Source organism: Euprymna scolopes, chromosome 39 (genome assembly GCF_053919585.1).
Source record: "Euprymna scolopes isolate OS-2025 chromosome 39, ASM5391958v1, whole genome shotgun sequence".
NCBI lineage: Eukaryota > Metazoa > Mollusca > Cephalopoda > Sepiida > Sepiolidae > Euprymna > Euprymna scolopes.
In genome coordinates this window covers 58,188,883-58,213,433 of record NC_136520.1, presented here as the reverse complement: position 1 = coordinate 58,213,433, position 24,551 = coordinate 58,188,883, and the positions used below count along the sequence as shown (strand labels likewise).

The following is a 24,551-nucleotide window of genomic DNA, read 5'->3' as shown; positions in this document are numbered from 1 at the left end:
ATTGTGTAATGCAAAATAAAGAACAATTAAATATTTTCAATATTTACATTTCAAGAATGTCGGTTGATGTCTTTATAAGACACAGATAACATAAACAAAAAGAGAGGTGAGTCAAGTCGTCTAATATGAGTGACAAATTCTGCCGTTGTCTCACACTCACACATACACACACACACACACACCCTTACTGCTAAATGCAGTTGTTTTGTTCTCTTTCTCAAAATTGAATTGTACATAAACTTGTATGGTGACAAAATTCACCTGTGTTGATTTTGAGAACAATGGCAAAAGAATTCAAGGTGTATATAATTTTGCAAGCATCTGACAAATGCAAACTAGAAAATCATATATGCATTCAATAATGCAACACTTAGAGCTTTCATAAAACTCATTATCATTGGCAGTAGCCAGTCATGTTCCCTGAATTCTGAGTGACAATAAATCTCCCAAAATTTTCCAGCATTCTCCACCTCTCTCAATAACCATTGCAAACCCTTTTTTTTTTTTTTTTTAAATAGCTTTTGCAGCACAAATTTGATGATTTTTTTTTTAAATAGCTTTTGCAGTACAAATTTGATTTTTTTTTTAAAAATAGCTTTTGCAGTACAAATTAGACTTTTTCTTAAAAATAGCTTTTGCTGTACAAATTTGACTTCTTTTTAAAAATAGCTTTTGCAGTACAAATTTGACTTTTTTTAAAATGGCTTTTGCAGCACAAATTTGAGTTTGTATTTTTGTTTTTTTTTAAATAGCTTTTGCAGCACAAATTTGATGACTTCTTAAAAGAGTTGAGTTCTGGAGAAGATCGTATCACGAACATCAACCAGAAAGCAAAGACCATGATTGAAGCAAACCATTACAGGTCCGACGAGATCGTTGAAGCCGCAAAGAAGGTTAGCCAATTATGGGAGGAACTCCATGAAATCGCCAAATCTCGCAAAGAAGTAAGGAAAATTATTAAAAATTGTTTGTTTTCTTTTGGGGTTTTTTTTTGTCTCTTATTCATTATTTGTTTGCAGAATATTATCTTCAATTTTTTTTTTTTTTCTTTACTTAAAACAATGATTTTGGAAATTGCTTCTTTTTTTTTCATTTCCAATAATGAGTTTGGAAATCGGTTTTTATTTTTTCCTTCAAACAATGATTATGTAAATCTTTTTTCTTTTTTGTTATGACAAACTTAAATTATTTATATACCTTAGATTACTATTCTTATTTGTTTTTCTTTTTTTTTTACAATCTCAGTATAACTTCCAATCTTCTCTAATGTGTCTTTTCAAAGTTGGGGAATCTTTGTCAACCTCAGTGATCTATACAGAATTTTGAACTGAGCTCTCTTAATTCATGAGGCACAACAAATAACAATGAGTAATAATCAATTTTAAACGACAATCTTCTGAAGATTGAAGGTTCAGTCCTCACTACTAACGCTACTAAAAATGAAATAAAAATTTCTTAGCATTTCTATTATGTCACAGACGACTTAAGAAGTCTACTCCATAGATTAAATATGGTTGAGTTTGAAATTTTTTATAGATTGTTGCAAATTTGTGAAAATTACTATATGAGAATAGTAGTTAAAATAATACAACTTATTAATCCTTATCTAAAAAAAAATATTAAAAAAAAAAAAAGGTTAATTACATGATATATACTTTACCTTTAAAAATGTATTAGAGATGCAAAATGATTAATATTCGTTAAGTTTGTTATATATTGTGTTTGAATCAAGTATTACAATATTGAGTGTTATTTTATCAAATTTTGGCCGATGTAACCTCCACCCTTTAATTGCCATTGCTCCCAGGTCCACTCTGACCCGGAGTGGTAGTACCTGTTAGGGTTCCAACTATGGGTTAAATAGAATCTGACTTAAAAAAAATATATACTCCATTAAAAATCGTTCCTCAAAATAACTAGATTCGACATTAAATAACCTGAAAAAGGTTGATATGCCGTAAAATCAAAAACAACCAACTAACTAACTTTCTTCAAGTATATCTTGCCAAACTCTGTAATCTGCACAGAATTTTTAATGAAATCCTGTATTAAATTCACTGAAGTAGCATGCTCTTGTTTCATCAGCCATGACCCAGTAGAAGTCCCAATTTGAATGTCCCAACTGTTAATGCATCAATTTCTGTAATACATTAACAAACAAATATTGATTCTGTCTAAAGAGAAAGATTTGTTTCTTTGTTTTTCATTTATTCATTTTTTTTTGTTTTTTCTTCCTTAGGCTCTTATTAGTGCCCATCAGATCCATTTCTATGGCCGAGACACTCACGACACCCTGGAGTGGATCAAAGAGAAGGATACAATTGTGTCCAATGATGATTATGGCCATGACCTTGAAAGTGTGCAGTCGTTGCTGAGTAGACACAATGGATTAGAAGTGAGTGAATCGGGTCTTTTTTTATTTTCTTTTTTTATTTTCTTTTTTATTTTCTTTTTTCTTTTTTTCTTTTTTCTTTTCTTTTTTTGTTTTTTTTTTGTTTTCTTTTTATTTTATTTTCTTTTTTTCTTTTTCTTTTTTCTTTTTATCTTTATTTTCTTTTTTTCTTTTTATCTTTTTTTATTTTTAGTTTCTTTTTTAGTTTCTTTTTTAATTTTATTTTTTATTTTCTTTTATTTTGTCTTATTTTTTCTTTTATTTTTTTCTTTTCTTTTTTTTATTTTTTTATTTTTTTTACTTTCTCCTTTTTTTACTTTTTCTTTTTACTTTTTTTCTTTTACTTCTTTTCTGTATTGAAAAGTTTGGTTTGAACGTGAATGCAAAGAAGACTTTTAGTATGGTGATATCTCGCAAAGAAGTCATGCTTACATGTGATTTAACAATTGGGGCCACGTCAGTTACTCAGGTGGATAAATTCAGTTACCTTGAATCATGATTACATCTACAGGATGGTCGTGGTGCGATATAAGATCACGTATAACTCAGAGTAAACAGGCATTTATCAAACTTAGTATTATGCTTCAATACCATCACACTCAAAACTAGACAAGGTATTCTTAAGGCGTATGTTTGGTTTGTTTCCTTGTATGGTTGTGAAATCTGCACTCAGCCCCAAAATGCAGAAACACATTAATAGCTCAGAAATGTGGTTTGTGAGACAAATGTTATAGGTTGTTTGGAAAGATCACATTTCTAACGAGGAAATATGGACTAGATCTGGATGCACTAAATGAATGCTGATGGAAACAATCATGAAAAGACAAATGATGTTCTTAACATATTTACTGTCAAAGACACATAGAACATCTGGTATTGACTGGTAGAATGCCATGATCGAAAAAGCAAGGTTGACAAAGACACACTTTGATTAATTGGATGGGATTATCATCAAAAGTTGAGCTGTTTCACGTTATGAATAGCTACCTGCATTGGAGAGCTGTGATTGTCAATGCTGTTAAATGGTATGGCTGCTGCTGCTGATGATGATTACAGAACCAATTCTCTATTGAATATTATATTGTACCTAATGCTTCACCCTAAATTATATGGGTTTGCTGTATAATTAACTAACCTGGGTGCCTAGGTGTGTCGAGGTGTGCATAAGAGGGCTAGTTGAGCAAAAAAAAAAAAAAAGATTTAAACAACTCAAAATAGCAACGCCTAAAATGATCTTCCCCCTCAAGCTCTCACCAAGAATTTAAAGATCTTATTCACAGATTTAAAAAGGGTAATAAACTATAACATTCTGACCGAATAATGACAAATATAAAAAATGTTGCTAACACAGCCTTAGCGAACCTTTTCATTTTCATAGTAATTCTCTCTGTTATTGTTAATCAATCATTATTGTTAATCCACATAGAATCATTTTCATCCATTTATTTCTTGATATTTGTGTCTTAACACTTTTGATTGTGAAGTGAAACTTGCTGTTAGTTTTTAAATTTCTTTCTTTATCTGTTTTGCAGAGAGACTTGGCTGCCATCAGCGAACAAGTTGAAAACATGACGAAACACGCCAAACGATTGGTCGAACAAATTCCAGATGCTAAAGATCACGTGGTCAACAAGCACGAAATAATGGTGCAGGCGTGGAACAATCTTGTTGAAAAATCGTCTGTGAAGAAAGAAAAACTGCTGCAGGCCGAAAACTTGCAGACATATTTCAACGATTACAGAGAATTGACGTGAGTAGCCGGAATGTTCTTTATTCGTTTTGGCTTTATGTATCTCGGTTTTTAATCTATAATCTTGTTTGAGCGGTCCTGATTATGACCTTAAAAGATATCCAGTAGAGTTGCCCCTTAGTTACTATTGCTTCCTAGTTCACTTTGGCTCGAAGTGGTAATACCCGTTAGGGCATCTGGTGATAATAGATCAGGCTGTCTGAAGATGCTGGCTTCCTGACGAAAAGGTCCTGGATATGACCTAAAACTATATCCGATGGTGAGGCCCCACCTTGCGGGCCTTGGGGAGTGTGGAGCCACCCTTTAATTGCCATTGCTCCCAGGTCCACTCTGACCTGGAGTGGTAGTACCTGTTAGGGTTCCAACTATGGGCTAAATAGAATCTGACTTAAAAAAAATATATATATACTCCATTAAAAATCGTTCCTCAAAATAACTAGATTCGGCATTAAATAACCTGAAAAAGGTTGATATGCCGTAAAACAAAAACAACCAACCAATCCTGACGAAAAATGCACAAAACATGTTATTGTTTTGTTATTGTTTTTTTTCTTTTCTCAGTCATTTTCTGCAAAGTAAAAAAAAAAAAAAAAAAAAAAAAAAAAATTCTATAAAACAATCAAACCAAACATAAATAAATATTTGGAGATATAAAGAACTTGAAGCTTAAACACTTTTTCCAAAATTATCGGATTCGGCATTAACCCTTTCTGACCTGAATTATGATGTAGATGAGTAAAAGAAATATTTATGAAAAATGATATGATTGTCTTCAAACTGGAAAAATTATGAAGTTCAATAGTTAAAGTACCACTGAGAATTTTTTTGCATTTCATAAACTTACCTTGATTATTATCCATAGTGCTTGAAAATGTGTTTATGACAACAAATGAAATTCTCTATTCTCTGGAACGGCGGCATACTGAATATAAGCAATAGACAGTTGCAATCCAGAGGTATCTGGCATCTACACAGATACTGGACTAATACCTACAAGTGTTTGAATCAATTCCCACTTTATTTATGTTCATTTATGACTGAACAAATTAGTTCAATCAGGTTATAAAAGGTTAATTAACCAAAGAAATCTCTATTTTTAGTTTGATATCTTTGGTCAAAAAAATATTTCAGAAAGAAGTTGCCTTTTGTTACTGGGAGGTTTTGAAGAGGATTTTTTCGACTGCATTTTTAACCCTGGAATTTCTTTTTAATTAGGAATCACCACTTATCAAGGCCTGAATGCTACTAGAGGGTAAGGGTTAATGAATGTAAGGTGGTAGTGTAGTAATCATTAATGGTGTAAATTAGGTAGAATCTGGAAGTATCTGGCATCTACCCTGATACTGAACTAATACGTACAAGGTATGTTTGAATCAGTTTCCACTTTATTTATGCCGTTATATTCATTTATTTATGACTGAAAAAATTATTCAACCCGGTTATAAAGGGTTAAGTAATCCAAAAATGGTAGATATGCCATAAAATAAAAAAATGGTAGATATTCCATAAAATAAAAAAATGGTAGATATGCCATAAAATATAAAAAATGGTAGATATGCCATAAAATATAAAAAAATGGTAGATATGCCATAAATTTAAAAAATGGTAGATATGCCATAAAATAAAAAATGGTAGATATGCCATAAAATAAAAAATGGTAGATATGCCATAAAATAAAAAATGGTAGATATGCCATAAAATAAAAAATGGTAGATATGCCATGAAATAAAAAATGGTAGATATGCCATGAAATATAAAATGGTAGATATGCCATGAAATATAAAATGGTAGATATGCCATAAAATATATAAAAAATGGTAGATATGCCATAAATATATAAAAAATGGTAGATATGCCATAAATATATAAAAAATGGTAGATATGCCATAAAATATATAAAAAATGGTAGATATGCCATAAAATATATAAAAAATGGTAGATATGCCATAAAATATATAAAAAATGGTAGATATGCCATAAAATATATAAAAAATGGTAGATATGCCATAAAATATATAAAAAATGGTAGATATGCCATAAAATATATAAAAAATGGTAGATATGCCATAAAATATAAAAAATGGTAGATATGCCATAAAATATAAAAAAAATGGTAGATATGCCATAAAATAAAAACCAAACAACTAACCCATTTCAACGAAAATGATTAGTGCTACCAAATTGGGTTGTTTCTTGAACTAAAATGCATCAAACCTTGATGTTATTGGGTTTTTTTTCTCTCTTTGCAAAATACAATCATGTTTTTTGAAAAGCACAGGCAAAAATATTTTCTCTACAAAACAACCAAACCAAACACTATGAATATTTGAGGATATGAAAAGCTTAACGAATAAAATTTTTTTATCAAAATGACTGGATTTGATATTAAATAATCTGAAAAGTGTTGGTATGCTGTTATACAGAAAACCACCAAACTAAACTACATGAATAAACCACCAAACTAAACTACATGAATAAATATTTGAAGATATTAAGAACTTCAAGTGTAAATTTTTTTTCCAAAATTACTGTACAGTATTGAAAAATCTGAAAACAGTTGATATGCCGCAAAACAAAACAACTAAATCAAATCCATGTGAATTAAACAAAATTTTTAAATAATTATGAGATCATCCTTCCTTTGAATTTTAAGTAGGAGTTTGGTCACATTTTTGAAAAACTTATTCTGTAAGGTCAATTTTGAAAATATTTGAAAATCATGTTTTAAAAAATGTGACGAAATTCCTATTCAAAATTTGCGTCAAACCATGCATGTACGCATCAAATTCAAGCTTATAACTACTGTCAACAACACCGGATAGCATCTTTTTCTCCCTCAATGAAGGGTTAATTCATCAGGGTTAATACCACTAATGTTGTACACATTTTTTTAACAGTGCTGTTACCTTTTTATGAAGCCAACACATTGTAGAATCTGTAGCAAGAAAACGGAAGAAAGGAAGTAACTTGACTTACTTTCTTTTCTAACAAAAACCTTTATATTTGGTATTTCCAACAACACCTTTTTTTTCTAAATCTTTAAACGCTTTATTTTTCCTTCTTTGGTCACGTGAGACTTTTCGTCTATACTCCATGAATAAATTTTTGATATAAAAAAAACTTAAAGCATAAAATTTTTTTTTTCCCAAAATTACTGTTCAGCATTAAATAATTCGAAAAGGGTTGATTGCTGTAAAACAAAACTAAACCAAATCAATGTAAATTATTAAAAATCAATGATTTTTTTTTTTTTAAATCATGAGTAGAACTAAGGTAACAGCATATTTTTTCATTGTTTTGACTCTCTAGTGTATATCTGTTGATATCTTATACACTTTTCTATAGAGTGATATGGTTGTCAGTTGATTAACAGTCGTATATATATATATATATATATATATATATATATATATATATATATATATATATATACAAGAGTCAAAACAATGAAAAGAATATGCTGTTGTCACAGCCTTAGTCATGAGGTCATTAAGGGGATGAGACATCATCCAGAGCCTATTTTTCGCACTTTGTTACAGCCATGAAATGTTTTGGAAAAGGTGCAGTGGCTTTTCACAAAGATTTAAAAAATTCTTTAAAATTACTGCTATTTTATGTTTTCGAGGGTGCTGAAAACGAAAATAACATTTAAAATTCTAGGAAATGAGTAGTCTCCAAGATATGAAGAAATTTTACTTTAATAGGTGGGGGGGGGGGGTCACTTTTTTTTTTTTTTAAATGTAAAATGAGCACCCACTTTATAGTCACCTTTTTGGGCTGTTATTTTTTTTTAGGGGTGGTGTTTATTGTTCCCTGGTAGACCAACACAAAACTTACCTTAAAAAACTTGTTTTCTAAAGGTTTTTGGATGTGCTGAAAATGAATATCGCATTTAAATTTTCTGCAAATAAGTATTTTTTCCGGGCATTAAGCAAAAATGTGTGCTTGCACGTACAATAATGGCCACCACTTATTATAACCTAAAGAATTACGTTGTTTGATACCCGGAAAAATACTTACTTGCAGAAAATTTAAATGCAATATTTATTTTCAGTACACCCGAAAACCTACAAAAAAAAAAAAAAAAAAAAAAAGCTTTTAAAGTAGGTTTTATGTTGGTCTACCAGGCCACAATTGCCAAATAAACACCACCTCTATAAAGAACAGACCCCACCCCCCAAAGAAGGTTGCTATAAAGTAGGTGTTCATTTTACATTAAATTAATATAGAAAAGTAATCCCCCAAGGGGAAACTTGATTCCAAATATTTCTCATTTATTATAGTCCCCTTCTTTGGTTTTCATAAATAAAGTAAATCTCACAGTGTATAAGAATTATTTGATACTGGAGATATTTATAACTGTACTCTATTTCCAAAATAGGGAAGGTATAACATATGAGAAATATTTGGAATCAAGTCTACCCTTGCTGTTATTTCAGATAACTATAGCAGCAAGTTTTAGTTTCCCTTCCACAAACTACATTGCCATCAAACCGCCACCCCATGTCTCTCTCTTTTCCACAACCACAAATGTAGATTGCCAAAATAAAGTGAATTTTAACTGTCATGAAACTACTGATTGAGTGGAGAAAGACTAGCAATGTATTTTCTGTGAGAAATGGGCTGTAATGAAAAGAAGAAATGATCTCCCACTAAGTTAATTTTGTACTGTCATGACAAGAAAGCGTGTTATAAGCAGCACTTTCCCAAATGTGACCCCCCCCCAACATTATGTGCCATGAATTTCTCCTTTGTCTTCTCTACTGACTGTGTTATTATCTCATGTTGGCGATTGTTGAGGAGGCGCACACTGGTTCACAAGTACATATAAATATTAAAGTCAAGTTTTATTTTCATGAATTATTAAAGTCAAGTTTTATTTTCATGAATTATTAAAGTCAAGTTTTATTTTCATGAATTATTAAAGTCAAGTTTTATTTTCATGAATTATTAAAGTCAAGTTTTATTTTCATGAATTATTAAAGTCAAGTTTTATTTTCATGAATTATTAAAGTCAAGTTTTATTTTCATGAATTATTAAAGTCAAGTTTTATTTTCATGAATTATTAAAGTCAAGTTTTTACTTTAATAATTCATGAAAATAAAACTTTAATAATTCATAAAAATAAAACTTTAATAATTCATAAAAATAAAACTTTAATAATTCATAAAAATAAAACTTTAATAATTCATGAAAATAAAACTTTAATAATTCATGAAAATAAAACTTTAATAATTCATGAAAATAAAACTTTAATAATTCATGAAAATAAAACTTTAATAATTCATAAAAATAAAACTTTAATAATTCATAAAAATAAAACTTTAATAATTCATAAAAATAAAACTTTAATAATTCATAAAAATAAAACTTTAATAATTCATAAAAATAAAACTTTAATAATTCATAAAAATAAAACTTTAATAATTCATAAAAATAAAACTTTAATAATTCATAAAAATAAAACTTTAATAATTCATAAAAATAAAACTTTAATAATTCATAAAAATAAAACTTTAATAATTCATTAAAATAAAACTTTAATAATTCATTAAAATAAAACTTTAATAATTCATTAAAATAAAACTTTAATAATTCATTAAAATAAAACTTTAATAATTCATTAAAATAAAACTTTAATAATTCATTAAAATAAAACTTTAATAATTCATAAAAATAAAACTTTAATAATTCATGAAAATAAAACTTTAATAATTCATGAAAATAAAACTTTAATAATTCATGAAAATAAAACTTTAATAATTCATGAAAATAAAACTTTAATAATTCATGAAAATAAAACTTTAATAATTCATGAAAATAAAACTTTAATAATTCATGAAAATAAAACTTTAATAATTCATGAAAATAAAACTTTAATAATTCATGAAAATAAAACTTTAATAATTCATGAAAATAAAACTTTAATAATTCATGAAAATAAAACTTTAATAATTCATGAAAATAAAACTTTAATAATTCATGAAAATAAAACTTTAATAATTCATGAAAATAAAACTTTAATAATTCATGAAAATAAAACTTTAATAATTCATGAAAATAAAACTTTAATAATTCATGAAAATAAAACTTTAATAATTCATGAAAATAAAACTTTAATAATTCATGAAAATAAAACTTTAATAATTCATGAAAATAAAACTTTAATAATTCATGAAAATAAAACTTTAATAATTCATGAAAATAAAACTTTATTTAAGTAATAGAAAAAAAAAATCTGAGTCAACATTTTTTTTTTTTTTTTTTTTTTTACAAAAGTATTACTGTTAATTTCAGCTCCACTTAAAGTCTGTCTCTGCTGCATGTCCATTTTAGCCTGGCATGCGTTTCTCTTCTGACCGCACACCGCTCACAGCCGGCCTAGTCTCGTCGTTGACTTCACACAGTGATTCTTATTGATCTCCACTTTGCTTTCTGCCGAGCATATACTGTCCTTTCTCCCCCCCCCCCACTTTTTGTTCTTGCACACACTTACTAATTTGTACATGTGAGTTTTTTGGCTACTGTTGCTGCCCTCCTTGCAAGATGTCATCCTTTGCTGCTGCTACTATTTTCCCACACCCCATACGCACTATTTTAAAGAACGTATCCGAATTTTATACAGGTAGAAAATCAAGATCGATTCGGGTACTAATCCCCCCCCCCCCCCGGTAACCTTAGAAACAGATTTGATGGAGTTATTTTGTCAACTTTTACTTTCCAAATATTTTTTTCTAAATATGTAATCCGTTTTTTTTTATATTCTGTTAAAGGGCATGGATCAAAGAAATGATGAGCCGTATTTCTGCTGAAGATTTAGCCAAGGACATTTCTGGCGCTGAACAGTCAGTTAGTCGTTTTAAGGAATTCAAAGCTGAAATTGAAAGTCGACAAGAACCCCTGAACAAATTCAACCAGATTGGCAAAGGATTAATTGAAAACGGACACTTTTTATCAGAAGAGGCAAGTTAATTTCTTCCGGCACATTTTTCTTTTAATCTTTAGCGATGATTATAGATTTTTTTTAACTAGTGAGAATTTGACGTGTTTATAGAATGATTTGAATGCAACACCTGGAAATACAATGGAGTTTCAACAAGTTTCTTAATTTTTTTTTTTTTCTTTATTTAAATGTTTTTTATTTATTTAAATTTTTTTTATTTATTTATTTAAATGTGTGTTTTTTTTCTTTATGTAAATGTTTTCTTTGGTGCTTATTTAGAATCAAACCTATTTTCAAAACAGAATAAAGAAAAATATTTAAAAAAGGACTTTATAATGTACGTACCCATCATAGAAAGATGTCATATTCCAAAAATCACATAAATCATCCTATATACACTTTGAATTCTTCATCGAAATCTAAAGGGGTCGTAAATTAATTTCTCCCGGCACAAGCTAATGGTTTATGATCCCTTCAGATTTTAATGGAGCAAAAGGTCATTCGACCCCAGTCAAGGGGAACCCAAAGGCTCCCTTTTCATTGGCTAATGCACCATGATGTAAGCGAGAGTGATACTGTTTTCTCTGGATTATTCCACTTACATTTCATCCTCAATTTATAATGTTAAGTTTTTTTTCAACGAGCTACAAGGGGTGTTCAGAGAATAATGCCTGTTATTTTTTTTTTATTTTTTTTATTTTGCCCAATTAGATCTAAGCGGATTACAAATTGCATTGTTATGATGACTGAAACTTTCATCTCTCTATTGCAGATATTGACAGTGTGAGACTCTAAGAAAGCAACCTCCGCCATGAACATGCATCAGGGGCATAGATGTGTCATTGAATTCCTGTCCAAAATACATTGTGGATGGTGATGACTATGTAGAAAAATAAGTTCTTGAGCACAAAAATTTACTTGTTTTAATGGTACTGTTCTCGTCTTTGAAGCTCTTCAACTTTTTGAGTAAAAAAAAAAAAAGGAAGTTTTACTTTTGGAACGATCCTCATATATAACAAAGTGCATTCCAAATATCCTGGACCCTGCCATAGTTTATCGCTGGCTAAAGTGAATTGAGAATGGTAGTGACTATGTAGAAAAATAAATTTTAGAGCACAAAAGGTCGCTTGTTTTAATTGTACTACTTCTGTCTTTATAGTTTTTCAACTTTTGAGTTAAAAAAAGGGGACTTTACTTTTGGATCGACCCTCGTATATTGTACCCCCCTCCACACACACACACACACTCTTTGGAGCATGATTTTAGATCAGATTGAGTCTCAGTCCATGAGCAAACCTTCTCATCATTGTTTGAAGTGACTTTTCTTCTTTTTTTTTTTTGTATTGTAATTTTTTTTATTGATTTTTTTTTTTTTTTTTTTTTTTTTTTTTATTTGAGCAGATTCAACAAAAGATTGACCAGTTGAATGAAGACTACAAAAAACTCCAGATGATGTGGAAAGAATTCAAAGAATATCATGACGATAACCTTGATGCACAGGTAAGAAAACTCTGATTATTGGAAGAGGATTTTCAGACTAATGTTTTGATGTCAATGTTATCATTGTCATACTTGGCTTAATGTCCATTTTTATATTTCTTGGATTAGTTTGGAAGTCAATTTCTATCTCTGGCCAGATCTTTTTTTTTTTTTTTTTTTTTTTTTTTTTTTTTTTTAATCTTTATTCATTTAAAGTTCTTCCTTATCATTTTTCTCTTTTCCTTGACCATCTGCAGCCAACTGACCATGCTACCTCAACTGTTCTACATTTCTTCATGAATGTTTTGCAATAAAATCTATATATTTGTTCTTAGAGAACTTCATTACATGCTTGAAAACAAAATTCTGTCATTTATTACATTCTTAAGCCATTCTTTCAGTTGCCAGAAACAGTGTGACAGTCTATCTGGTGGTTCATCTCTTTGGTTTTCATTGTCTTGATATTTTTTTATATGAATTCTTGGAACTTGCGCATTACTGTCATTTTTTGGTTTTAATTTGAAGAGGGTAGAATAGGGGGAGATGATTCAATTTCAGAACTGGGAGAATCAAAAATGTCAACAGAAATAACAACACAAGATAAAACATTATCTGAACATTTATTGAATTAAAATAAAATTAAGAAAATTTTAACACAAAATAAAAGTTATTTTCAAGTTTTTATTTACGCAAATGAATGAAAGTTGTCAAAATGTATGACTTTAAATTTATAGTTATGAATAATTTTTTAACGAAATGCGTGCGACTTTTTCTTTGTTTTGGGGAAAAAATTTTTTAAGGAAATTCTAATAACACAAAATGACACAAAAATACTGGAATATTATCTGAACATTTATCGAATTAAAATCAAGTTTTTAAATTGCATTGTCTCCCCTTGTTCTGCACTCTCCAAAATGAAACCAAAAAAGTTGTTCTGTGACTGTAATACACAAATGCCAAACTCTTTACATAGCTGGGATCAGGCAATCTGGAAACATGTTCATGTTAAAGATGAGTCTGTTAATATTAAGCTGCTTTTTGATATCTGCGTTTCTTAGTCAATCTCACAAAATTACTCCAAGGATAGTTCTTGAGTGGTGTTACTTGGCACCCACAGTACTCTTTCTTCTCTTGACAGTGCAAAACTGACTTTGAAACCTAGTGGGGAATATTTTCTTTCATGGAAGAGATGTAACTTTTTCTGCTTTACCATTATTTTCGTAAGTGCTCGACTGATCTACAATCTGTGGTTCCCCTCTCCCTGTAACACTTTTGCAGCAAGTACCTGCCGAGTTAACACCACTGTAAAGAGCTTTCTTTTCATTTGCTATGTTCTGGTAACGCTGTCTGAAAATATCGACTTCTTGTCCTAAAATGCACTGAACATTGATCTTATTGTTTTTTCCTTTCCCTTTGCAAAACCCAAAACAAAAGCAATTTTCCTCTACAAAAGAACCAAACCAAACACAGTAAATAAATATTCGAAGATATAAAGAACGATCAGTACTTGTACAGTTTAATCAAGATATTAAAAATGAAAATATTGAAAAAAGGTTATATTGTACGTATCCGTTCTGAACTGAAGATCGGCGAAAAAAAAATTTCACTTAATTTGATTGTGTAGTTTTTTTTTTTTTTTTTTTTTTTTTTTTTTGCAGCGGAAAAACATGTTTTTTTATGACAGCATGTTGAAGGCAGATATCTTGGATTTTTCTTAATTTTTGTTTGGAGTTTACAAACGCCAAAGGGAGATAACTCCAGTTAACATCCCAACACTCCCTCCCCAACTTTAATACTAGCTTTTCTTCCTAAAAATCGAACCTTTTGCTCGGTATCATAACAAATTGTTTTTTTCGATATAAAACAAAAACTACTTCATTAAATTAAGTGAAAATTTTTTTTTTTTTTTGGAGAACTTCATTCCATAATGTATGCGTACAATATAAACTTTTTTTTTGATATTTTCATTTTTTAATGACTTCATTAAATTGTACAAGTACCAAATGATCTAAAATTACTGGAATCAGCATTAAATAACCTGAAAAAGGTTGATATGCTGTAAAATAAACTAAACCAAACACCATGAATAAATATTTGAACATATAAAGAACTTGATGCTAAAAAGTTTTTACCAAAAATGACCAAATTCGGCTTTAAATAAACTGAGAGAATTGTTATTCTCTGCAACCTCTTTCTCACAGAAGGGATGTTACGAGCCTGTCTTTGTTTTATCGTTATTTCCATGGCAAGTGCTCATCAGAGTTCCAATCTCGGATACCCCCCCTCCCTTTGCCAATCTTTCACAAAAAACACCCGTCTAGCTGAAACCACTGTCAATAATTTTCCCCACTCTTTGACTGTGCCTAAGTCAGAACGTAGATTCCATGAACAAAGCTTCTTTCTTAGAACTGCACGCCTGTGGAACTCTCTTCCGTTTGCCTGTTTCCCAGCTGACTACAACTTGGTTGTCTTCAAGTCCAACATAAACAAATTCTTGATGAATTGCCCCCTTAAGTAATCCAGTCTACCAAATTTCCATTATTGATGATTACTACAATATTATCCCATTGATTATTGTACACTCAGTAACCCTTATCCTCGAGTGGCCTCCGGGCCTTGAAAAGTGGTGACTCCTATGTAAAAAAAACAAAAAAAAAAACAAAACAATCAAACCAAAAACCATGAATAAATATTTGAAGATGTAAAGAATTTGAAGCTTAAAAACTTTTTTCCCAAAATGATTGGATCCGTGTTAAGAGTTGCATCGTTAGTGGAAAAGGTTAAAAACAAGCAGAAATTCTAAGGAGTAAGAAAAATAGCACGTGTGAACGGATCGAGGGAAAAAAGCTTTGAGAACAAAGAAAAAAGGAATTATGGGATATTTATCATCAAAGGGAGATAATCATAAGATGAGGGTTGTCAGAATTTCTACAATCTGGCATTAAATAACCCAAAAAGGGTTGATATGCAGTAAAACATAACCACTAAACCAATCTTTCTCTGTGAACCAAATGGATATACATAAACAGATCTTTTCAAGAACTCTCATCTAATGAACACAATACTATGGGAGCGCTTTCCTGTTTTCTACAACAGGGTTGTTTTCATGTCCAGTGTTAACAAAGAGTTGTCGAGCTGCTTTAAATGATCAAATCTGGCTTTTTCAACTCCTTCCAATTCTATCATTAGATTTTTAATCATTTAACTAACTTTTTTTTTTTTTTTTTTACAAGGGAGTCACCATTTATCAAGGCTTGAAGTCCACTCAAGGGTAAGGGTTAAGGAATGTAAGATGGTAGTTTAGTAATCATTTTTACCAAAATGACCACATTCGGCATTAAATAACCTGAAACGGTTGTTACACTGTAAAACAAAACAACCAAACCAAACACCAAAAATAAATATTTGAAGATATAAATTGAGTAGGATTTGTATTATTTAAGGGTCACAGCTCAACAAGAATTTGTTTACATTGGACTTAAAGCTATTAAGCATTTTATTAAGTATATTGTAATCGACCAGGAAGCAGGCCAGCGGAACAGTGTTCCACATCTCATTAACCTTTAGACTTGAGTGGCCTTTGGGCCTTGATAAGATGTGATTTGTTAGTTTAAAAAAAAAATATGGTGAATTCTCCTGTTGGAAAATTTTAGTTAAATAATGGTCTTGGTTTATTTTTTTTAATCCCACTTTAAATTCAACAACAATAAATTTTTTTTTTTGTTCCTTTCTTTACAGCGTTTCCGCCATGACATGGATCAATTTGATGCATGGATGTCAATCCGAGAACCACACGTGAATGACAAGCATTTGGGAGATTCAATTCAAGAAGTTGAAGAATTGCTGCGAAGACACGATGACTTTGAGAAAACGGTTGACGCTCAGCAGGAAAAATATAATGGCCTCATGAAAAGAATCAAGGTAAGAAAAATTTTATCTCTTTTTTTTTATTTATTTTTGTATTACTTTTTTTATAGTGAGGGATATTAAAAAGGTCATTCTGGCATTATACAAGTAAACACATTATATACCAGTTCTCATTTGATCACCAAAGATGATCAATGTTTAATCTGGTCAGTACTAGATGGGTGACTATTTGAGAATATGTTACTGAGTATGGGAGGGCAGCAATACCTCCTTGCAGAAAAGAAGACAAAAAAAACTGCTACAAAAATTATACTTAACTCCCATGAGCAGGATATACATGTGACTGGTGACCATGTGTGAATTTAATATTCCCTGGAAACTTTCTTGTTTTGGAGGAAAAAAGGTTAGTTACTTCCAAATGGGGAAATACAAAACCTCGAAGTATATGAATGCAAGTTAATATTTGGAAATGACTGCATGGCACAAATTTACACACAAAAATAAAGAAATACCTACTTAAAATTTTGAAACCTAACTTAGATTCAATATTTAAAAAATCTTAAAGAGCAATGATATGCCACAAAGCAATCATTCTCGGTTGTAATGAATTGTTTTCAGAAACAGGGTTCCTACAGACTTGAAAAGGCCTTGTTTCTATTATTACCTTGAAAATATGGAAAATGTCTTAAAAAAGCCTTGAAAATCATTGTTTATGTCCAGTAAATTTTGTGTTGAAATATTAAAGATAAAATTGAAATAAATACTAAGAAATTACTTTTTAATTATTATTGATAAAAAAAAATAATATAAATAATATAATACTATTAAGTTTCATCTGTGCAAAGAAAGTTTTTTTTTTTTTTTAAATTTAGTGTGTGGAGGGGAGGGGTTCAAGTCTCTCGCTTTTTTTTTATCTCATAATTTAATTGTTTTTTTTTTTTTGTGGGGGAGTGGGATAGCGCTCACTATGAAGAACAATGTCATAAAAAAAAATTAAAAAAAAAAAACCTTCCTTGCCCAAACAGGACTCTCCAATGATGAATCTCATCCCTCCAAAAGATTGTGATAATTGAAAGCAAGGTCAAGTCGGCTGAAAAAAAAAATGAACATTACGGCAGCCATGTTGGTTGGAAATTTAAAAGCTGTAAAGAGAGTTAATATTTGAGATGAAATAAAAAGCATTTAAAACTACTTCAAAAATATGAAAAAATGATGGAAGTTGATTGCAAAGTAACTGTTATTGGCTTTGGTAACGTTTATTTGTTGTATATTTGAATTTTGATTATGTTTTCGAATCTTTGTGGATTGTAAAACAAACCCCAAATTTTGTTTTCAAAAGCTTAAACTCTGTCTGGAGAAGGTCTTGAAAAACGTTAAGAAGCCGTGAAAAGTCCTTGAAAATGGACATTGAAAATCTGTACAAACTCTGAAGAAGCGAAACTCGTGAATAAATGAATGTAATTTTCATTGCAGATTGAAGAAACTTTGGCAAAGAAGAAAATGAAAGAGCAGCAGAAACAAATGGAAGAAGATTCGAAAAAGGAAAAAGAAAGACATGAAGAAATCCGGCGGAAAGAACAAGAAAGAATTCTTCAGGTAAATTCTCTTTTAAATTTTGTCCACAAAGAAAATTCAAATTGGGTTACGATCTCGAATGATTTCCGATTAAATTCAATGTGTGTTCTCTAGTTTTTTAATGAAATCCATTTTTTTTTTTTTTTTTTTTTTTTTTTTTTTAAATCATGAAATGGTATCTTGATAAATACCTTTCCCTTTTTAAGGGGTTGGTGTTAGGAAGGGCATCCAGCTGTAAAAGAAAATTGCTTCAGTCTCAGGTCATGTCATACATGGCAGAACCTTCGGACACGAGGAAGAAAGGGAAGAAAAAACGAGTAGAAAGAAATTAGAAGCTGATTGCTAGAGCCTTACTTTTTAAAAATATTTTTTGGGTTTGTATTACTGTACACATAGATTCGAAAAAGTTGTCAAAAAACAAATAAATAACAAATAAATGTTATCAAAGACAAGATAAGTTACTTTTTACCTAGCTGGATATGTTTTCAGTGTTTTTATTTAATGTAACATGTTTATTCAGCTCGAAAACCATACAGTGTTTACTGATGTATTGGAACATTCAAGATGGCGTCTGATTATCTCTTTAACACGGTAAGTTTGGGAAAAGGTGTTATAAATAAAAAAACGGTTAAAATACTGTTAAAAATTCGCTCAATATATGTTACCGTGACATAGGTTGACATATATTCGGCGGGTTTTTAATAGTATTTTGTGTAGTTTATTATTTATAACACCTTTTCCCAAACTTACGGTGTTAAAGAGGGTGTGAGACGCCATCTTGAATTTTCCAATACATCGGTAAACACTGTATGTTTTTCGAGCTGAATAAATATGTTACATTGAATAAAAACAAAAAAAATGTAGCCAGTTTGGTAGAAAAGTAACTTATCTTGCCTTTGATAATATTTATTTGTTATATATTTGTTTTTTTGACAACTTTTTTGAATCTATGTGTATAGTAATACAAACCCATTTTTTGCTATTTAGCTGGATTTTTTTTTTTTTTTTTTTTTTTTTTTTTTACACATGCATCACCACATTATCAAGGCCAAATACAAAACCTCAAAGTATATGAATGTAAGTTAATATTTGGAAATGACTGTATGGCACAAATTTACACACAAAAATAAAGAAATACCTACTTAAAATTTTGAAACCTAACATTTCTCTCCTTTTTTTCATTCTATTTTTATCTTTTCTTATTTTGTCTCTCTTTTTCTCCTCTTATGAGAACTCTCTCTAAAAATGTTAATTTTGCCGTAAAAGTTAGGACTTCAAACGATTTGTGAAGAGGATAGGGGAGTTAGATGCATTCTGTTTCATCAAAGAATGCCTTCCTACCCCCCCCCTTGCACACTCAATGTCTTTCTCTTAGTTTTTACTTGAAAACGAAACGCAGTTGAATAGGATTGGAATAATAAAAACAGAACAGGAATAAGATAAAAGAAACAATCGTCAGAACTGTTTTTTTTTTTTTTTTTTTAATTTATTTTATTTTAATTTAATCTAAAATTTGTAAAAATACAAAAGCTACTAGAATACCCAATGAACAAAGTGATATTTACATCAGACCTGGCAGCCCTTTTTATTTTGTCGTCACTATTTGGCTAGATTTTATTTCTTGTTCTTTCTTTGTCTTTTTCTCACACTTTATCTTTTTTTTCTTCTCTTTTCCTATTTTTTCTTTCTTCTTCCTTCCTCCATATTGTCTTGCCTTCCTTTTTGTTCTTGTGACAGTTCTTTCTGAAAATGTTAATTTTTACCGTGAAGGTTAAATTTTCAAATGATTCATGAAGAGGGTAAGGCAGTTGGGTAATTTTTTTTTTTTTTTTTTTTTTTTTTTTTTCATCAAAGAATGCATTCTCTCTCTCTCTCTCTCTCTCTCTCTCTCTCCCCCCCCCCCCCCTGCCGGTTTGGAAATTCATCTCAGTTTCAGCCTTTTTTGGCTATTGGACATCTTGCATCCATGCGATTTACAAGCATAAAGGGACACTCTGATAGAGATCGAATTTGTAGGAGAAGAGGGGTTTAGATGGAGGGGGGGGCATGTTCAGCAGCAAGATGTTTGTTGATATTACATTTAAATTTCTGCATGTTGGTATGGTTCAAAAACAAGGAGAGAATTCTGAAGGCAAGTGCTAAAAAAAAAAAAAAAAATGAAACTATCAAAGTAGATAATCTTCAGACATTGAGAGACCCCTCCAGAGAAGGGGTTAAATTTTGCTTCTAATTTACACTGAGTAGCTTCAAGAGCAGCAAGTTTATTGCCATACATTCCATGGAAGTACTTGTAAAACAAGCAGAGAAATGCTGCGATGCGACAGAAGCTGGAGTTTGACAGACAGTGCAGGACCTATTAGGTTAGAAATTGTTTTTTTTCACCCTGTCCAAGAAGGAAAAATTAGTGGCAGATGCACTAGCCCAGATGTTGCAACAATATTCTATGCACAGGCAAATGGTGGCTTTATAAGAAATATAGAATACTGATAAGTGTGAGAAGTTTTCTTGTCTAGTAGCGGGAGCCCACCCTCTTGGCAGTAGCTGTGTACTTATTCCATTTCATGTTGCCTGAGAATGTTGGGCAGAGGAGTTTACATGTTGGATTCTCAGGAAGAGCGTTATCAGTATTGCAACTGTGGATGAGTGAATTCTTTTAAAATTGTTTAATTTTTTTTTATTTTTCTGTTATGCGCAGTTTATCTTAAACCAACTTAGCACATGTATAAGATAATGGCACCGGACAAAGAATCATACAAACTTACTCTGCAGAAGTTTTTTTTTTTTTTTCACTTTTGGATACATTTTTGTGATCACTTGAGCAAATCAAATTAACACACAGCCTGAGTTCAATATTTTATTTTTTTCAGGAAAGGAAAAAAGAAAATGATGAATGGAAAACACGAGATCCAGTATCACATACAGAGTGAGTTGCTTGTCCACGGTTCTCTTCACGTCTCTTGCCTTTATTAGTCACTAATAGCTGCATCTTTTAACACCACAAACAATTCTAACATAAACCACTAATTCTGCCTTTTCACTTGTAAATTCAACAAATAACCAAATTTTTTTGTTATTTTGAAATTAAAATCTAGATTTGGCAGAAACATAAGTGGAGGAGAAAAAAATTGTCAGACTTTGAATAAGTGCTTCAATAAAAATCATAATGTTAGATATTGACCGGACAATCTCGGGTAACCTGGTCGATTATTGTTATTAGAAAATTAAGACAATTAGATTTTGGAAAATGTGTTTACACCTTAGAATACTTAGTCAGGAATTTAGAAGCAGAAATGAAATAAACAAAGTCGATTTAGAATTTTAAAATAGATTGGGATTTAAATAAACAAGGTTATGTGAATGACGCATACGTAATTACGTGCTTTACTGGTGTAATAGTTAGCAGAGATAAAACTAATGAGTTGGTGTGAAATGCATTATTGAGAAGACCTGCAGATGACTCTGTTGGAAGCAAGCAGAGAACCAGGAAAATGTAGAAAGACTCAGTGTGCCAAACTTTAACGGAATCTGTAAAATGAATAAAACCCATATAAATGTAGCTTGTTATGGCGTTCTTTTAGGAGTTTGAATAATAAGAAGGTATGTGATTCTCTTGTCTGAGACGAGCGGACATATTGTTATCGTTTGATTGTAAAATCTGTGTATGAAAGTTTGTGTTACATTTGTTGACTGCATGTATTTGTGTAGAAGTGTCCAGACACACAATGAACATTTTATATACATGTGCGACAAAGAATATTTCTATACTCTGTATACACACATTTGTTATATCAAAGACACTGTTATTTATACCACTAGACGATGCACGTATTCAGACATATATATATATATATATATATATATATATATATATATACATACACACAATAATCAAAATATTTTTTTTAATGGCTGTTGAATAAATCTTGGTGACATTTGCTGATGGAGTACAAACGGAAGTTAATCTCATTGGCATTTGATTTTTTTATTCCTCTGCTGCCAGTTTGTTCTTTTCACTAAAAAAAATGTAATTCGTTTGAGATTCTTTTTTAAAAATAATTATTCCAGCAAGGAAGATAATTATGTAACATAATCGTTTGCCAGGGAGAGTTATTTGGTTTATCATGGCGGCGTTTCAGAAACCGTTATGTCCCGGCATGGCAACCAGCTCCCCAGTGGAATAAATGATATGCACAACGTTCACTACATCAATACATCTGTTGTGAGCCATGTGTACAGGTCCTTTTGGCATCATTATGGGTAGGGTTTTATTGGCGTTGATGACAGGGACCGTTTGCTGAAATTGAACATTTGTATAAAACAGAACAAAGACATTTTTTTTATAAAAATAGAATTTTCTTTATTTTAACAATTAAGGATCATTTAAAATCCCGAGGGTTGAGAACCGTCCATCCCTGACTGTGATTGGATCCAAACTTGTCTGTCTGTCCCAGTCAACACTCACAGCAAAACTGTTCAATACAATCCAATTCTTCTCTCTCTGCAAGAGAGAAAGAGAGTGAAAGAAAGAGAGAAGAAAGAAACAAACTGAAATATTATTTTGGTTTTCAAATTGTGTCAACCAAACAAGTGTGATCTTTCTGCACCTGTGTGCTCTGATAGTTTTAACTCGGCTGAGTTTTATAAACATCTGTCAATTTGAACCAAGCTGACATTTTGGGATAGAAACAGCACTAACTTGATTGTACTTGTCTCTCTGTGAGTACATGTTTGATACAAGGGCCTAAAATGTGGGGAGCTCGAGAGCTTCCTTGAAAATTACAATGGTGACAATTTTAAATAATGACCTAAAAATGTAAGAGAAGTAATTTCAGTTTTAACTTAAATGTAAGAATGAGTTAGCTTCCCTTATTTCTATCTTTTTTTTTCCATCTCTTTGTGAATTGGACATTTTTATTTAATTTAAACTAAAATTGCATTAATAAATTTCAAGTTACGGCAGGTAGGTAAAATTATAACTGTTAAACAAATAATTTCATATATTTTGGGGAGATGTTTATTTAGAATTAAACCTATTTTCACAACAAAGAGACAGAAAAGTCTTAAAAAACGTTGATGTTTATACCCGTCATGGAGCAAGGATGTCATATTCTAAGAATCATAAATTGATCAGTAATTTTTTTAACTAAAGAAAAAAAATCAAATTTTATGACAAAGTCAGGCATTGTTTTGTTCCATGTTTTATAAATAAAGGGGAGACAACTAAATTCAAACTATTGATCAAAATCAGTCTTGTAATGGCTACAATTTACTATTAAAATTGTTAACAATCGTAGAAAATGAATTTTATACATAAAAAAAAAACTACTTGAATTTGTGATTTTTAGGATATGACATCTTTGTTCTATGTCAAGTAAGTACATTATAAAACTTTTTCTGCAATTTAGTTTTTTTTTTTTTTTTAAATAAGTTTACTTCAAAATAAACAACTTTATTTTCTACTAATGGAAGGAACTAAGCATTTAATTTTTTTTTCACTAGTTTAGTCTAACTTATTACTAATCTACCATTTTCTTTTCAGTATGAGCAGCTGAGTTGGTATGTTGCCTTGTTGCCTGTGATTTAGTTTGGTGATGGTTGGTGAATCTAGAGTGAAAGGTGGTGGCCATTTTTAAACTGATGCATGCTGGGATATTTGCCACCAAAAATGTTGCTTATCTCATTTTATGCTCATTTTGTTTTTCCTTTGTTTTTTCTTTATTTGTTGGTTTAAATAAAGATTATTTTTAGCATTCCAGCTAAATTTTTTTACAGGTAAAATATGGCGATAGAACAAATTGTTAAATTCATTTTATATATACCCCTATAAATCCTTCTTTTTTTTTTTTTCTATTTATTTAAAAAAGAAAATACAACTTTGTTATATATGGGTCGTTGAATTGCATTTATCTGCAAAAGATCTAGCTAATTTGTATATTCTTTCAAACATTCATTTTAATTAATTCCCTATTAGGTTTTTTTTTTTTAGTTTTCTCATAGGATGATCATCTTTAGTTAACTATTACATGTAATTATATTCATGCAGATTTAGACTAGCATAATATTTGCTTAAAAAGATTATAGTAGACACAAACTTCTTTCTATATATATTTATGTATATATATTGTTTAAAATATTTTGCCTACCAAACCCCTCTATCAGTTTTGTGTCTACAGCCATGAAACTTCATATATAGAGTATTCAAATCCATGCAAAACTTTATATTTGGGTTTTAGCTGAGGAAAATAGTTGTAAAATTGTGAAAATTAAAAACGAATGAAATTTGCCAGGTGAAGGTTGAATGATGGCATTATGAATATGCATGATATGATAGCTATTGGTTCATGTTTTAGTTTTTATCTTTGCAGTAAACATGTCTTTATAGTACAGTCATTAATATCAAAGGAAAAGGTAAATTGTAAGCTAAACGTTTTGGTTTTGATCCTCGATGATGGCACAATGACCCTTGTTGGAATTGAATGATTCTAATCTTTTTGAATATTTTCAACCTGAAATAAAGATAAAAATGATTAGTTTCAAAGAGAAA

The 24,551-nt window shown here is 30.3% G+C and overlaps 1 protein-coding gene across 3 annotated transcripts in view; it reads left to right on the top strand.

Moving 5' to 3' along the window:
* The window catches only part of LOC145263789 (spectrin beta chain-like), a 532,547-nt gene that overhangs the window by 454,892 nt on the left and 53,104 nt on the right, over positions 1-24,551 (top strand). For all 3 annotated transcript variants that reach the window (XM_080120846.1, XM_080120847.1, XM_080120845.1), the window contains exons 74-81: positions 753-944; positions 2,240-2,395; positions 3,925-4,142; positions 10,917-11,106; positions 12,488-12,586; positions 16,304-16,486; positions 17,906-18,028; positions 20,875-20,930. In XM_080120846.1, coding sequence (XP_079976972.1) covers positions 753-944; positions 2,240-2,395; positions 3,925-4,142; positions 10,917-11,106; positions 12,488-12,586; positions 16,304-16,486; positions 17,906-18,028; positions 20,875-20,930 — 1,217 coding nt within the window. The remainder of the gene's footprint in view (positions 1-752; positions 945-2,239; positions 2,396-3,924; positions 4,143-10,916; positions 11,107-12,487; positions 12,587-16,303; positions 16,487-17,905; positions 18,029-20,874; positions 20,931-24,551) is intronic.